At 38.9% G+C, this 17,416-nt stretch overlaps 1 protein-coding gene across 8 annotated transcripts in view; it reads left to right on the forward strand.

Moving 5' to 3' along the window:
• Window positions 1–17,416, forward strand: part of BPTF (bromodomain PHD finger transcription factor) — a 91,996-nt gene that overhangs the window by 12,861 nt on the left and 61,719 nt on the right. For all 8 annotated transcript variants that reach the window (XM_084647487.1, XM_084647492.1, XM_084647493.1 and 5 more), the window contains exon 2: window positions 7,979–8,801. In XM_084647487.1, the coding sequence (XP_084503613.1) occupies window positions 7,979–8,801 (823 nt within the window). The remainder of the gene's footprint in view (window positions 1–7,978; window positions 8,802–17,416) is intronic.

The following is a 17,416-nucleotide window of genomic DNA, read 5'->3' on the forward strand; positions in this document are numbered from 1 at the left end:
TAGGCTCTAAAGTTTTACATCGTTTTGTTTTTGAGTGCAGTTATGTAACAAAAAAAATCTACATTTGTAAATTGCACTTACACGATAAAGATTGCACGATAGAGATGGTACTTGTATGAGGTGAATTGAAAAATACTATTTTGTTTGCCACTTTTGCAGTGCAAATATTTGTAATAAAAATAATATAAAGTGAGCACTGTCAACTTTGTATACTGTTGTAATTGAAATCAATATCTTTAAAAAAGTAGAAAAACATCCAAAATATTTAATAAATTGCCATTGGTATACTATTGTTTAACAGTGCAATTAAAACTGATTAATCAAGATTAATTTTTTGAGTTAATCGCATGAGTTAAATGCGATTAATCGGCAGCCCTAATTATTGTTCATCTCTTAGACTGAGAAATCCATGTGATTAATGATGTATCCAGTTGAAGTCACAAATCAAAATATCCATATTCTTAAAGTAAAATATCTGAAATTACTTTTGAAAAATTGGGACTTCCCTGAGATTCTAAAAGAAGAAATAAACTGAATTCGGATTTTGGGAAGTTGAATCCAACCATTGTTGCAGAATTGTACTTCAGAATCCAAGCTTTTATTTTTTATCTTTAAAAGCCTTTTTCTTTGAAAAAGAATTTGAATGTAATAGCTCTGAGAGTTGGTAACTGCACTATCCATCTCAATGGAATAATTCCAAAACCTATAGATGATGCTTATCAGAATCATACACACAAATATAATGTGGTTGTGCCATGGTCCAAAACTCTCTCTTGCCACGGAAGGTGCCAAAAGTCCCAGGTTCATCCTCTTCAAATGCCCAACTTCTCAGCTTCACCAGTAACAAATTCTGCAGTGTAATTATGTATTGTCAGTACAAAAACATATATAGAATATTGTAAATATGGGATGGTGTAAAATTGAATTTAATATCAAAATGGGCTGTGGTACTCCTGGTTTGATTTCATGTGTAATCATAAATTAATTTTAGTTTAAATGAAGCTGCCACAGTGGTGCAGAATTTAGGAACAGTTTACCCAGAAAGTACAGATTCTTCATTAGAGACTAGATTATTTGATTTCTTTTCTGTAAAGTTGTCGTTCTTTTTCCTGACTTATTGTTGTTACAGTTCTGTGCTACATGTACTAACAATAATACGTTTACACACATGTAACATTATCTTCTGAATATTCCAGTGCATCTTGTCTTCTGTGTCTGTCTCATAATCTTCAGGCTTTGTGAGGGAGGATATAACACCAACCATATTAACAAATAGTATAAAAGCCCAAGATTGGCCTAAATACCATGCAGCTAAGCCAGTCATATAAGAAATGGCTGGGTATTGTTCTTTCCTAAAATGTTCTGCAACTTTTGTATGCTTTTCTTGCCTGGTTCTGGAAGCCACTCTGTATACATTGCTGAATTACTCAAAACAAAGTGAAAAGGAGTACTTGTGGCACCTTAGAGACTAACCAATTTATTTGAGCATGAGCTTTCGTGCTTCCGCCGACGTGCATGGGCTGAAATTGTGGAAAAGCAGCATCACTTGCCCCATAACCTCAGCCATGCGGAACGCAATGCCATCCACAGCCTCAGAAACAACTCTGACATCATAATCAAAAAGGCTGACAAAGGAGGTGCTGTTGTCATCATGAATAGGTCGGAATATGAACAAGAGGCTGCTCGGCAGCTCTCCAACACGAGTTTCTACAAGCCATTACCCTATGATCCCACTGAGAGTTACCAAAAGCAACTACAGCATTTGCTCAAGAAACTTCCTGAAAAAGCACAAGATCAAATCCGCACAGACACACCCCTGGAACCCCGACCTGGGATATTCTATCTGCTACCCAAGATCCATAAACCTGGAAATCCTGGGCGCCCCATCATCTCAGGCATTGGCACCCTGACAGCAGGATTGTCTGGCTATGTAGACTCCCTCCTCAGGCCCTATGCTACCAGCACTCTATGATGGATCGTGTGGTGTGGTCAGGGTGAAAGCTGGAGGCATGTAGGTAGGAATAGCGGTTAGTAGGTTTCCGGTATAGGGTGGTGTTTATGTGACCATTGTTTGTTAGCACTGTAGTGTCCAGGAAGTGGATCTCTTGTGTGGACTGGACCAGGCTGAGGTTGATGGTGGGATGGAAGTTGTTGAAATCATGGTGGAATTCCTCAAGGGCTTCTTTTCCATGGGTCCAGATGATGAAGATGTCATCACTATAGCGCAAGTAGAGTAGGGGCTTTAGGGGACGAGAGCTGAGGAAGCGTTGTTCTAAATCAGCCATAAAAATGTTGGCATACTGTGGGGCCATGCAGGTACCCATAGCAGTGCCGCTGATCTGAAGGTATACATTGTCCCCAAATGTGAAATAGTTATGGGTAAGGACAAAGTTCAGCCACCAGGTTAGCCGTGACATTATCGGGGATAGTGTTCTTGATGGCTTGTAGTCCATCTTTGTGTGGAATGTTGGTGTAGAGGGCTTCTACATCCATAGTGGCCAGGATGGGGTTATCAGGAAGATCACCGATGGATTGAAGTTTCCTCAGGAAGTCAGTGGTGTCTCGAAGGTAGCTGGGAGTGCTGGTAGCATCATCATGTGCCAGCAGTGCCCCTCTGCCATTTACATTGGTCAAACTGGACAGTCTCTACATAAAAGAATAAATGGACACAAATCAGATGTCAAGAATTATAACATTCATAAACCAGTCGGAGGACACTTCAATCTCTCTGGTCACGCAATCACAGACATGAAGGTCGCTATCTTAAAACAAAAAAACTTCAAATCCAGACTCCAGCGAGAAACTGCTGAATTGGAATTCATTTGCAAATTGGATACTATTAATTTAGGCTTAAATAGAGACTGGGAGTGGCTAAGTCATTATGCAAGGTAGCCTATTTCCCCTTGTTTTTTCCTACCCCCACCCCCCCCAGACGTTCTGGTTTAGCTTGGATTTAAACTTGGAGAGTGGTCAGTTTGGATGAGCTATTGCCAGCAGGAGAGTGAGTTTGTGTGTGTGTGTCCCTGGAAAAAAAAGGGGGGGGGGTGTGAGAGAGCCTGGATTTGTGCTGGACATGGCCCACCTTGATTACCATGCACATTGTAGGGAGAGTGGTCACTTTGGATGAGCTATTACTAGCAGGAGAGTGAGTTTGTGTGTGAGTTTTTTGGAGGGGGGTGAGGGGGTGAGAGAACCTGGATTTGTGCAGGAAATGGCCCACCTTGATCATCACGCACATTGTGTAGAGAGTTGTCACTTTGGATGGGCTATTACCAGCAGGAGGGTGAATTTGTGTGTGGGGGGGTGGAGGGTGAGAGAACCTGGATTTGTGCTGGAAATGGCCCAACTTGATGATCACTTTAGATAAGCTATTAGCAGCAGGACAGTGGGGTGGGAGGAGGTATTGTTTCATATTCTCTGTGTGTATATAAAGTCTGCTGCAGTTTCCATGGTATGCATCCGATGAAGTGAGCTGTAGCTCACGAAAGCTCATGCTCAAATAAATTGGTTAGTCTCTAAGGTGCCACAAGTACTCCTTTTCTTTTTGCGAATACAGACTAACACAGCTGTTACTCTGAAACCTGTCAAAACAAAGTGTGCCTAAGCTGAGAGAGATGGCTCTGAGGTCTTAAGGAGAGGCTGTCAAATAATGTGTGTTTTACAATGGTATTAGTTGAAGTGGAATTTGAAGTAGTGTAAAGGAGAACCAGGTATGCTAGGCTGTAAACAGGCAATTTATAAAATTGTAACACAGGAAATTGATTAGGTGCATACTGCATGTGAATTTAATATTGCATAATGTGACCTATCATTGCTCATTTGCCACCCCTTAGATTTATTGCAATTTACCCCTTTCTGCTTTATACCAAGGCAAACTAGAGGCAAAGAGGTGTCAGAAGATACTTGAATGCTAATTGCAACCTATGTCCTGAAGTTAAGAGCTCAGTTTAATAATTGAAGCAGGTGTGAGAAGTAATGTAACTGGTATTTTACTTCTTCTGAGGGTCATCGGAGACCACAGTGTGTGTACCACTATATAAATAGATTTTCAGTAGAAGTTGGAGCATGATGGGAAGAATATAACTGTAACTGGTGCATTATTTCATATGCTGAACTGAAGTGCTTCATTTTGGTAAATACATTGTAAGGCTTCTCCATATTTTGACCAGTTATAAGCTTTTTTTCTTTGCATTTGAGACCAGCAGTTTCTCCTCAAAGTACTTAAAAAAAAATAATTTTTTTTCACCATGACAGGAAAGGCTAGGAATGCTCCACTTGATTGTCTTTATTTATGATATATATCAATTTTGCCTCTTAGGCTGGGAATACACAACTGAATCAGAGAAATGTAGCTCAATCTAAGTATCTGAGGGGTCAGGGTGAAGCCTTCAGTTTTCTCCAGTCTCCTAGCCAGTCATATCCTCTTCTAGTTCACTTCTGAACTCTGAGTACAGAGTTCATATTTTGAAAGCCTGATGATTTTAAGTCAACATTGAAGATGATCCAGACCTATCTTTCTCTCTCTTTGGGCTTCTTACTCTTCTTCTGTGGCCACCTTTATAGTACATAGAGGAGCTCTTTTAATTCAAAACTTGGGCAGCAAAAATTACATTTGTTAATAGATTCCCTTGCATTTGGTTGAACGTTTCAGTGAAAAAAATTTTGAATAGGACCACAGCTACTGGGTTATTCTCCAGATTGTTCCACGGGAATCAGAAGTAAGTTTCAGGAGTCTAAGATAAATTCCAAGGAAATGCATGTTCTTTTGTCGTTGCTGAGTGTCTTCTTCAAACTGACTTTCAAGTTTGAGCCTAAAAGAATTTTGAATCCCAACAATAGAAGGAATGAATTATTCTACATATTCTTGCTGCCAACAGCATTTTGTATCTGTAGCTGTGAAATCCCGATGTTCTGCTGTGTCTGCCATGTTTAAACATTTTCCACTGACTTGTGCAGCTGTTTACTGAAAGAATGATTATATGCCCTCCTTCCATTTTCCGCAGAGTAACTGTAGCTTAACTAAACTTGGAAATTTATTTTTATACACTTCTCAATCTTGATTTATTTCTTCTATAATGGAAACATCTGGCAGTTCATCTTCTATACTGTATTATCCTTTCAGAGTGTGTAGTTCAAATGTTGCACAAGATTTTCATTCACATTATCAAGTAAATGTATTAAACTTGAAATTAGATAACTACTTTAAGGTTGGGAGCAATTTACCTAATATAGTAATTATTTTGAGTCTGTTATCCTCTTTCTGTACTGGCTCAACCCTTGATTTACTATTCCTGTAATGGAACTATCTGTCAAATCATCTTTTATGGAACATAACGCTCATTAAAAATAGATGTTTCTTTTTGTTTTGTATTTTTGTTAATTGTGAGTTTTTCTCTTTAATACCACCTTAAAGTTTGGGTGCTGCTTTAAAATGTATTCTACTCTGAAAAAACCCTGCAAAAATGGCACCCTCTAACTCAACAGATCTGTCCTTTTATGTATTCATTCAGTCATCTCTCTGTCAAACCCTATGGCTGATTGATATCTGCTTTTGTTAGTGATTAGTTCTTTCAATTACAGGGTCGATAACTTACACCAGTGAAAACCATTTGAAGACAGTGGGGTTGAACAATGGTCGTCACTGAGGACATAATTTGGCCTGCCTGACCTCTCACTGGTGGCAATACACAAGAAGGAAAGAATCCATCTTGACTTTCAAATGTTGGGGTCAATTTGAACTTCTGTATAAACTCTGATTTTAGCCCATGAGGTTTAATATTATAAATACAAAACTTTATATAAAGTTTTATATGGCACTGTCTGTTTTAATTGGATCATTGGAAAATGCATCTAATTTATTACCTGTAATTGGAATTATCCTTGTGGATAATTTCACTTTCTCATTTATTTTTGTTTAGATTTTCCCTGTAAAGAAACTCTGGCAACAGAGTTCAGCTCAAACTGTTCCTTTTACATATTGACAGTTGCTGAGTTATTGGCTAAAATACAGCAAGATTACAAGATTGCTGTGTTGAATGAAAGAGACACGTTTTTTAAAATTAGGTTTTCTTTTCAGTCTTTTTTGATTTTTAAGTTAATATTCACTTGTCTGGATGCCTAACCCTTTACTGAGTTTAAAAGCTCTAACAGCTTTGGTGAGTTCATCTGAATACTCAATCTAATATCTCCAAAACAATTACCTGTAGTTGAATCCTTTTAAATTAACCCAGTAAACATTGAACATATTTGTAGGTTTTTAAAAAAACTGCTGTAGCACCATGTAAAGAATAAACATTCCTTATCCTTCTTTATGATATTTTTTTTAAAGAAAAATCTTGTGACATTGCTCCCGTTCTAGAAAGCTGTGCTGATTATGCCTGGTTTTCCTGTGTGTGTTGAATAGCTTTTCTGATTGGTTAGGTGAGCTGGGATTTCCCCTGTCCTGCCCCTCCCTCCCCCTTTTCTAGGATGCTTCCCTGAAGAGTGACCTTCCCTCTAAATCTAAGGAAACTGAAATATTACTTTGGTGTTCTTAGGATCAGCACTGGCTTCTGATAATTAGAAAAGGCATAAGATTAATTTTTCTGAGGCTGGAAACTTTCTAAGGAGAGGTCCTTTTCTGTTTTATTGAAAGCATGGTTTTAAACATTTACCAGATACTGACAAGCCAGAAGTGAAGATCAAGTATAGATCTTTTTATTTTAGGGGTGGGTGGGTGTGTGTGTGAGAGAGAGAGAGGGGCAGGGGGAAAAGAACCACCAGCAATGGCCAGAGGGAGTACTCTGGTTAGAAAGCCAATTTATCCGCAGTTCCCACCTGTTGTAAAAGGAGAGGGTGCTCTAACTCAACCCTGACTGGGACTCCATTTTCAGTAAATTTGAAAACCCCAATTGTCTCCTGATTGCAAAAAACAAAAGAAAGCTCTCCGCTCCAGAGTTTCCTGAAAGTTAGGGGTGGGTCTTTGCTAATCTGCTCCTTGCCTATTCTCTCTTTATGTCCTCCCCAGTAAGTAACCTACAGTGTTTGGCTCTGGTACTTCTGTCTTCCCCAAGCAGCTGCAGTGAAATTGACATACTGATCAGTTTCACCACTGGCATAAATTTTCATTAGCAATAGAGATGCTGATCAAACTCCTGTTAATTTTACTCTTCAGTTGATTATAGACAGGCAAAATAGCAGAGCATTGTATCTGTTTCCAAATTTAGGAAGACGGGACATCAGTACGTATTTGGAAGCTTTCCTTCACAACCATGTGGGCTGGAAACTTAATTTTTTTAAAGAAAAAACTTAGTTTCTGTAGAAACTGATAGTTGAAGACACCCACTTGCCACAAAGTGTTTGTACACCATTGCTGAGTAGGCAAATAGCAATGTGGTTTGTTGCTAGTACTCCAGTTTCATTTGAATAAAATGTCAATTTGAAGAATCGTATTAAGTATAAAAATCAATTAAGAATTAAAAGCTTTCAGAGATAGGAAATTTTACTGAAAGCTTTGGCAAAACAGCTAGCCATACTGAATTAAAATGAGAAACTATCAGTGTTTTGGGTGCTGAGGGCATTTGTCTACTTGTTTTCAATTTATTTAGGTTTCTGATTCTGCTTACTTTGCCAATATGAATACTCAGTCTGGATTTTACATTTTATTTTAAGAATTAGATGTCAGATTTAGATTAAAGTTAAAAACAATTTCATGAGTATTAAAAATTTGAAGTTTAAACATGAGTGTGAAGTGAGACTTGTGATCTAGACTTGTGAAGTAATTTTATTTAGTACTCTTAAATATAAGGGTAGGGTGAAAATACTGGGAGTAATTGGAGAAATACTACATTTAGCTGAGTGCAGCTGCTGATAAAACATGAAGATTTAATTTCCAGTAGCTCTGAAGGAAAATTTTACACGTGAAGTCTGTTCATAGGAGGCACACTCAAGTATACTGTTTTGTGATTAGCAAAACTCTTACTGTTACTTTTATTTACAGGTAGAAGAAGACAAAGAGTGCATCGTCCACGTTCTCCAATATTGGAAGAAAAAGACATACCACTCCTTGAGTTTCCTAAATCCTCTGAGGACTTAATGGTGCCTAATGAGCATATAATGAATGTTATTGCCATCTATGAGGTACTACGGAACTTTGGCACTGTTTTACGCCTGTCTCCTTTTCGTTTTGAGGACTTCTGTGCTGCTCTGGTAAGTCAAGAGCAATGCACACTTATGGCAGAGATGCATATAGTGCTTTTAAAAGCAGTTTTACGAGAAGAAGACACTTCAAATACTACCTTTGGACCTGCTGACCTCAAAGATAGCGTTAATTCCACTTTGTATTTCATAGATGGAATGACGTGGCCAGAGGTTCTGCGGGTATATTGTGAGAGTGACAAGGAATACCATCATGTTCTTCCTTATCAAGAGGCAGAGGACTATCCTTATGGACCAGTAGAGAATAAAATCAAAGTTCTACAGTTCTTAGTAGATCAGTTTCTTACAACAAACATTGCACGTGAGGAGCTAATGTCCGAAGGTGTTATCCAGTATGATGATCACTGTAGGGTTTGTCACAAACTGGGGGATTTGCTTTGCTGTGAAACTTGCTCAGCTGTGTACCATTTAGAGTGTGTGAAACCACCTCTTGAAGAGGTACCAGAGGACGAATGGCAGTGTGAGGTCTGTGTAGCACATAAGGTGCCTGGTGTAACTGACTGTGTTGCTGAAATCCAAAAAAATAAACCATATATTCGACATGAACCCATTGGATACGACAGAAACAGACGGAAATATTGGTTCCTGAACAGAAGACTTATTATGTAAGTAAATCCGGTCCTTTAGTCTATTCTGAAGAACATTAGGATGTTAAGTATTTGTTTAAAACCTTTTTCCTATAAGTACTGTTTTCATCTTAAAGGTGTGTGTGTGTGTGTGTGTGTGTGTGTGTGTATATATATATATATATATATATATTTTTTGTAATATAAGACCAAAGTTCCTGTGTACTTTTCTATGTAGGTTCCAAAATCCATGTATTTCATCCATGTAGTTTTGCCAAAACGAATGTTTAAATACTCTATGTATGACAGAACTTCAATACTTTCAGCCCAATGCTCATGTGCAAAAACAAACCAGCGTGTAGTAGGCATGAATGTGGGATAAGGGAAATGGAATCTCAGTAAAGGAATATGTTTTGGTCTTGAGCATCCACAGAGTTATTGCAGACAATAAGAGACGACTTTAAAAAATATGAAAAATAACATTACAATATCCTTTCTAAAAATATTGAACTTCTTGTTAACATCACTTAAACTGGATCTATCCAGTGCCTTCGTAGCAGCAGGCTGCATAGAAACCAGGATTTAGGAGCAACTTCAGAATACTGTTTCCCCCTGCTGATGGAGATTTGATGGTTGAATATTGGTGACTGTTGATGGTCTGCCTGTGCCTGACTAGTAGAAATCCTCTTGGATCACTCTCTATTGTTCACAGCCAGGACTGCAGTGATGGAGAGCATGTACAAATGAAATAAGTCTTCAGGCTATAAAGAGGAAGTGAATGCATAGACCTATGAGTTCAAGCTGTCTATTGTTTTGTTTCTACAGTGCCTAGCACTTTGGGGACCCATTCTTGGTTGGTCTTTAGGTACTACTGTCATAAATGTGATTAATAATCATAATCTAAGATGCTTTATGGTAGCTCAGGGTACCTGATCTTTTTTTCTCCTCCTCCCCGAAAAGTTAAATTTGGAGTTGTAAACAGATCTTTATTTTCTAATAGAAAATAGATAGTGGAATCCTGGCTACTACTGAAAATCTTGTCTAACACAGTAGCTGTGAAAAGGGAAAAGAAGTGGAAATTTATGAAGAGAGAAATAAAATGCTTAACATAGTGAGCTTTATTATCTCTTCATACCATCTCCCATTAAGCATTCAATCCTGGAGAAAATAGTCCATAGTAAGTTACAGTTAACAAAATTTTACAAAATTAATTACATTGAAATATATCAAAATGTTAGACTCTCTGGGAGGAGGGGCCATCAATATGATTCTGTCACTTGCAAGACATCAGGCCAAACCATGCATTTGTAGTCCTTCAGAATGTACTGTCATCTCTTCCTGCTAGCATTAGTACATAATCATTCATTGATACTTAAAGTATTGACTAGTTCTTGAGATTAAATCCACCAAGGGTATAACTTCAACTTGTTAACAGAGAATATTAGCATGTCCTATAATTGTGAGGTGAGGGTTTTTCCTGTCATTTTAATTACTTCACCAGATCATAAAAGCCACAGTTGTAGCAGTTAATCTTCTGTAAGATTCTTGGGGCTAACTGCAGCCTATTATGTATTGCTGAAGTTGATCAGCCTGATCTTGTTGTCAACTTTATTCTGTATGTGAGACCTCAATCAGATGAGGGCTGCCCTCTGTTGGTTTCTGTTGAATTACGTAGCCTGATTTGTCAGGCTATGAGACACGCTGCTCCTCAGCTCTTTGGAAGTGGGCATTTTCCATTAGTAGCAGATTATTCATCTGAATTCCCACTCGTGCATTTAAAGATTTGGGGAGCAGCTTTCATCCTAGGAAAAATATTAAATCCATTCACTACTTACAAAAAATCCAATAGACAGTGGCTATTAAATAGCACATTTCCTTCTCCAAATCTGACACCATAATTTCTATGACAGCATGAAATCATAAATCATAGAATCTTCATTTTACTACAGACTCAGAGAAACTGGAAGAGTTTCAGCAAAATAGTGATTTTTAACTTGTCTTTCCTCTTGCACTCCTGTAGTTCTGCAAAATACATACCCCATGATCAGAGATCCTGCTTTGTTGAGATTATCAGAATACTGCATACTGGGACATGTGAGCCCCTGTGATCAACTCCAGATTAGGGACTTGGTCTATGACAAAAAGGGGAATTTTTTTCCATAATAGTGAAGTTTTGTATTTCAGTTAAGCAAGGTTGACTGCTGAAAGAATGGACATGCCTTTTCGTTGTTAACTGGACTTGGGAGCTTGCCCATCTGTTTTCTCTGCACTTCCCAGACATTATCTTTCTCTTGGAGGAAGGGTTTGAGGTGGAGGAATCTGGCAAATGTTAAATTTGTGTCCAAAGTAACTTTTTTCCAGTTAAACTGAATTTAACCTTTTATTCCATGTATGCTGTATTAGCATAACTTTTTAAAATTGAGCTGATTTAAATACTTCAGTAGACTTCTATACATTCTTAAATCTGATACACCACGCTTTCTTTTTAACCCCCCTTCTTATTAGTATAATCCAGTTTTTAGGTGTACATATCCACAAGGTGACACACATCTACATATTGTTTAAGGTTCATAGATTTGATATACTATTGTAGAGACCATTATTGAAATAGATAAGTTTCAAACACGTATTTATGTTTAGAGATGGGGGTTCTCTACTTTAGTATGTCCCACTCTCTTGATGTACTAGATCTTCTGATTCTTAAAGTAATCTATAATATGACTTTCCAGAATGTTAAAAACTGGTTAAACTGTGCTGATTATTAAGGACAATCATGTTCAGCGCAAAGCATGAAAAAGATTGTATTACAAGAGGAAATAGTGATAGTATAGCACTCTCCTAGGGGGCAGGAAAAGGGGATGCCGCTTGGCAGTTAGAAAGCACTAGAGGAGAGCAGTAGCTCAGAACTGAAGACGACTAGGGTATGTCTTCACGGCAATCAGGAGGTGTGATTGCAGCATCTGTAGGCATACCTGATCTGGCTTTAATCTAGCTAGATCAATGCTAGCTTGAGTAACAATAACAGTGTAGCCATGGTGGCAGGGGCTATTCTCCTGAGTATAACCCTGCCCAGGCCCCTAGGTACATACTGGAGCAGCTAACCTGGTCTGCTGCAGCTACACTGCTATTGTTACTTAAACTAGCTTTGATCTAGCTGGGTAAAAGCTAGTTTGGGTATGACTACCCATTCTGCAATCATATTTCCTGTTTTTAGTGTAGCCATACTCTGTCAGAGGCTGCTGAGAGGTAAACAAGCAACTCTAAAAACTTTAAAATGGGGATCATTGGAGAACTTTAAGGAGAACTGACACTTCCTTTTCAGCTGAGAGGATTAGTTAGTCACAGTCTTTGCAGGAGAATAAAGAAGAAAATGAGGTTCGTGAAGGGTAATTGTTCCTAGGTTGTATTTACTCAGAGGAAAAAGGCTATCTAAAAATATATATTTTTCCTATTTGAATTATTTTGATTTTTTTCCGAACATCTCTTTTTGCAATAAACTTGCACTGGAGATGCATATGCCTGACTTTTCCAGCGCACTTCCTTTTTCCCTCAGCAAATGGAGGCTAGCAAATAAAGTGCTAAAGATGTTTGAACTTCCACTTCAGTCATAAGAGAATAGTCAAACATTTAAGAGTAAAATAAGTACTTGCCTCACTGCTCAAAATATAGAAGTGAACTAGTGGTGTAAACACTTTTTTCTCTTAAATGTTTTTTACAGAGCAAAGACAGAGTTCATCTCTGCATTGTTTGTGTGCTGATGTTCAAGTACTTCAGTGGTCCTGCATCATCTTGTTACCACCTTATTGTTACAAGGCTGGAGTCAAATGGGAGCTACTCAGTGTGTTTTCAGTGAGCAGCATCCTCTTGTCATTTTCCTCCTTAAACCCATTTTTGGGCCTAATCCAGAGTCCATGGAAGTCACTGATAATTCCTGTGGTTTTAGTGGGCTTTAGAGCAGACCCTATATGCCACTAGTCTTCTGGGGGAACAGTTGGTTGGAGGCTGTAGTTGAAACATATGTGGAATAAGATTTACATGTGAGAGTTTTTGGAACCACAGCTTTAAAGATTATACCTAAATGCACTGTACAGTACCCAGAAAGTAGTGATCTGATTGGTGTGCGAATAATTCTAAACTCTGAGTATTTGGAATCTTAAATAAATGTGAACACTTTAAAAGAAAATGAAATTGAGTCTCTTTATTATCTAAACTGCTTAATTGGAAATCTTTTAATTCTTTAAAGGTACATTGTCAGGTGTATTAGGCGCAAAATATAAAGATTTTTTTGAAAAAGGGGGAAGACCTAAATTTCAGTTAAAGATTTTCCTTGAATTTAGACATTCCCTTGTAATATTGCCAATACTGATAATCCCAGTTGTGTGTGTGAGAACTAGAGCATGAAACTGATTAGGTTAAAGATTTTTGTAATACATGCTAACATAAATTCAGATAATGTTAATTATCTCCTCTCCCTTCCCTAAGATTCCAAAATGGTGGTGGGAGAAACTCAGTTCAGTTACGCAGGAGAAAAGGTTCTTTACAGTCTGAGAATGGTTACAGTATATCAGATTTAAATAATTTAGAAATCTTGTTATGCTAACATTACACTATTAAAACTGAAAATTAAAATTTTTATTTTTGCCATTTTTGGCACTATCTAGGCTTTCAGATACTTATCAGTGATTTACTTCAGTGTTAATATGGAGTCTCTACTCGTGCAGGTACAATTTGAAATTATAGTTTGCCATGGAATGGAATGGAAATCTTAACCCTCCCATTAAACAATCTTAATAACAAGAGAAAATATACCAGTATGATTTGTCACAAATTTTAGTTTTTACAGTACTTGTTTTTCAGATTTAATAGTTGATGGTTGTTAATTGCAGTGTCAAATTTTACAGTCACAGTTTTATTGTTTTTTAGTGCATTTTTTGGTACTGAATATGCATTATGCTGAGTAGTAACTACTAACCTGAAAACAAAAAACAACTAAGGAAGGGGAAAAATTACTCCTGGGGGCATTCTATACCCAAAATTAAAAATTTTGCATACAGTATTTTTGAATTCTACAAAATTCTGCAAATTTTATTATTATAACACTACATAATCACACCAGTTTCAATTATTTTGGTAATTTATTTCAAAATGCAGGGTTGTCTTCACTACAGGGGTAAGTTGACCTAAGTTACACCAGTCCAGCTGCATGAATAACTTACTCCTGTGTCTTCACGGCACTGAATCGATGGGAGATGCACTCCGGTCGACTTCCCTTACTCTTCTCGGAGAGCTGGAGTACCAGTGTGAACTGGAGAGCATTCTGCTGTCGGTTTAGTGGGTCTTCACTAGATTGCAGCAGTGTCAATCTCCCCAGTAGTGGAGACCAGCTCTACCTGTCAGCAAGTATGTCTATAATAATACAGACACACACAAACATTCCCCCAGGAATAGAGCATTAAAGAAACCCCTATGACAACCCCGTTCCTGTTTCTCTGCCTCCCCTGAGCCCAGCCAGGAGGCCAGACACCCACAACCCTCCCCGCAAGAGCCCAGAGATACAGAGGGAGAAACAGCCTTATGCTTGGTACCAGGCTTGCATGGAGTTTCCTGCACACTGCTTTTTCCTTCCCTCACAGAATGCTGGGAACCGCAGCTGCCAGGAACCTTCTAGCTCCCTCTCCCTCCCCCAGCAGTGTCTTCTATGTGCGAGTTGGGTTCTGCTGGGTCCAGTGGCCCCTGGTGGCAGCTAGCAGCACTGCAGCCCATTTCTGTGGGGGAAAGAAATTCTGTGCACACGTTAATTTCTGCAAAATTCTGCATTGTGCAGTGGTGCAGAATTCCCCCAGGAGTATACACCTGTCAGGGATGGTCTAGATAATACTTAGTCCTTCCATGAGTGCAGGGGACTGGACTAGATGACCTCCCAAGGTCCCTTCCAGTTCTATGATTCTGTAATTCTGTACATTAGCGTGCCACAGGAGCGAGCGAGAGGGACCGACCAAGTTTCACACTCTCACACGCATGACTGTCCATTTTCCCCCCCACCCCTCCAAAACCTGTGATTGCCCATCCCCCCCCCCCCCCAGTGGTGATTGCCCATCCTACTGCCTGCTACCCCCCTGCCCCCAAGCGGTGACTTACGTTTCTACCAGCTGCTCCAGGCACCCAAACTGACTTGCCTGCGCTGCTAAGGAGGATCACACGACCGCTCTTGCGGCTTCCCTTTGCTTCCCCATCAGAAGTCATTTTTCTGCAGGGAAGCAAAGAAATCTGTGGGGGACATGAATTCTGCACAGAATTCCCCAGGAGTAAAAAATGCAACTAAAACAGTTAAATCAGTACGTAAGATAAAATTTTGAAGAAAGCTTTGCCCTAAAATGAGGACTGAGAGGGCAAGAAGGGGATGATGGTAGTTTAATTATCTAACATCTGTTAGTAATGTCAAATTTAGATCCTTTTTCTGTAGTAATTTGATTCTTACAAAACAGGTCTCAGATTCTCAATTTTGCATTGATGTAACATATTTCAAAGTTTACCTTGACAAACTTCCATCTCCACTCAATACATTTTCTTAAAACTTAAAGCCAAAGGTGGTAGGTCGTGGCTCCACCAGTTTTATCAGGCATAGTGGCCCCAACTCAAACTTGTACCTCCCCTTATTAAGTCATTCTGGTTACACTGAAGGTCTTAACATTTTCCATTGGAGATATTGCTTAACCAGAATCTCTGGAAATGAGGAGGAAGTGGGAGAAACATCAACTGTAATAGTTCGGATTAACAGAGAGCCATAAATCAAGCTCCCAGGCTGTTTAGCAGCCTCTGATCCCTCTGTCAAAACTCAACATACTTACTAATATTAAATATTGAATTCCACACTTTAAAGATAAGATAGGGAATGTCTACACAGTGATTAAACACCCATAGCTGGCCCATGTCAACTGACTTGTGCTGTGGGACTGTAAAATTGCGGCGTAGATGTTCAGGCTCAAGCCGGAGCTCAAGCTCTGGTACCCCACAAGGCAGAAGGGCCCCAGAGCCTTGGTTGCAATCTGACCCAAACAGCTACACCACATTTTTACAGCCCTGCAGCTTGAGCTCTGCAAGCCCAAGTCAGCTGACTCAGGCCAGCTGCAGGTGTGTTGTTACTGTGTAGACATACTAAAATGTAAAATTTGTCTTGAGATTTCCCCCTCTTAAACCTGATATTGGCTAGTCTGGTAGCATGCTTGTGGTACTGCAGCCATATTTAAACCCAGACTCCATTTCAAGGCAGACAAAAGTTCCTCTGGGATGTTTGTGTCCTCTTTTTAGGCAGAAGTTTGGCCTTCTTTTTTTTCCCCTCCAATCCGCCAACGAATCAGGTGTGTGTGTGTGAGGGGAGGGGGGCACTTTAGGGCAGTATATCAAGGACACCAGGGGGATTCCTTTTACTCAGTACTTCCTGTTTCGGTTGTCAGTAGTGCTGAGGTTTCCATAGGTTGGAGTCCTCTGCTCCTGTTCAGCTTTGTGTATGTGTGGTCTCCCGCACTCCATAGCAGCATCAGGAAGGGCTGGAAGCCTGTTTACTGAAGCAGGACCAGGCTTTACAGATATTCACAGTTTTTTCCTGTGATTTCATTATGTCAAGCTGAACATGTCCTCAAAACGAAAAGGCCAGGTTGGACAGAGGGGAAGAAAGTGCCCAAGGTATGGGAGTTTCCACTGACCCGTGCTCTAGCAGACTCCTTTTGTCCCAAATGCACCAGAAGCAGCAAGAGTCCTGGGCCCCATTCTGTCTCTCTGGTTCTATCCTCCGCTGTCTCTCCTGATTCATTCTCTAGGAGCAGTGCTGACTAACCCAGCCCAGAAATATCAGGTGTTTCTGTTGAAACAGCTTCTTTGAGTGGCAATGATCTACCTCCCACACTGTCAACACAAACTCCAGATCTCATCTCTCTCATTCTGTAAGGCTCCCAGCAGGCCCAGATCATGGGCATCAGTAGACCTGAGTCCTTGTTTTCTTTGGATCTCTTCATGTCTCATGCCCTTTCCAATCTTTATTTGACATCATCCCAAGAAGGGAAAATCCTCTGGCAGGGTGGATTTGATTTAAACCTCTAGTTAGGAAGACTCAATTTAATCATGGATTTCTACGTAAAAGTGCATTCTTGTTGGTTGTTATAACCTTTAATACATATTCTTCACAACTCAGAGATAGAGATGTAGGTTTCATTTTTAAAAGGTACACACTATACGTTTTTAAAGTGATTTATTTTGAAAACTTTTCAGATTAGTTTTATAGTTACATTGGAAAATGAATTATTGTTTGGTTATTTCATTTACCAAAGGTAATTGAAGCAGATATTTATGAAGTCATTGGGAGGTGAACTATCTCCAATTCAACAGGTTAATCATTAATATTTGGAGGATTTTCTTGCCATGCTGTATTAGGAGGAGAATATCACCAGACATTTAAACTGTTTTATTTGACTAAATCAATGTTGTGTATTCTGGATTTTTTTCCTTCAACAGCAAGCATATAATATTTTAACAAAACAAGCATATGAATTTTTGAATTTAAACATTCAAGTTTTTTAAAATCAGGTTTGTTTTTGTTAAAATTGTTTTTAACTAAAATAGTTAAATGACATTTGTTTTTTTAAATAAAAATTAAATCA

Source organism: Lepidochelys olivacea, assembly GCF_965140295.1.
Source record: "Lepidochelys olivacea isolate rLepOli2 genome assembly, chromosome: 14".
NCBI classification, from domain to species: Eukaryota; Metazoa; Chordata; order Testudines; family Cheloniidae; genus Lepidochelys; species Lepidochelys olivacea.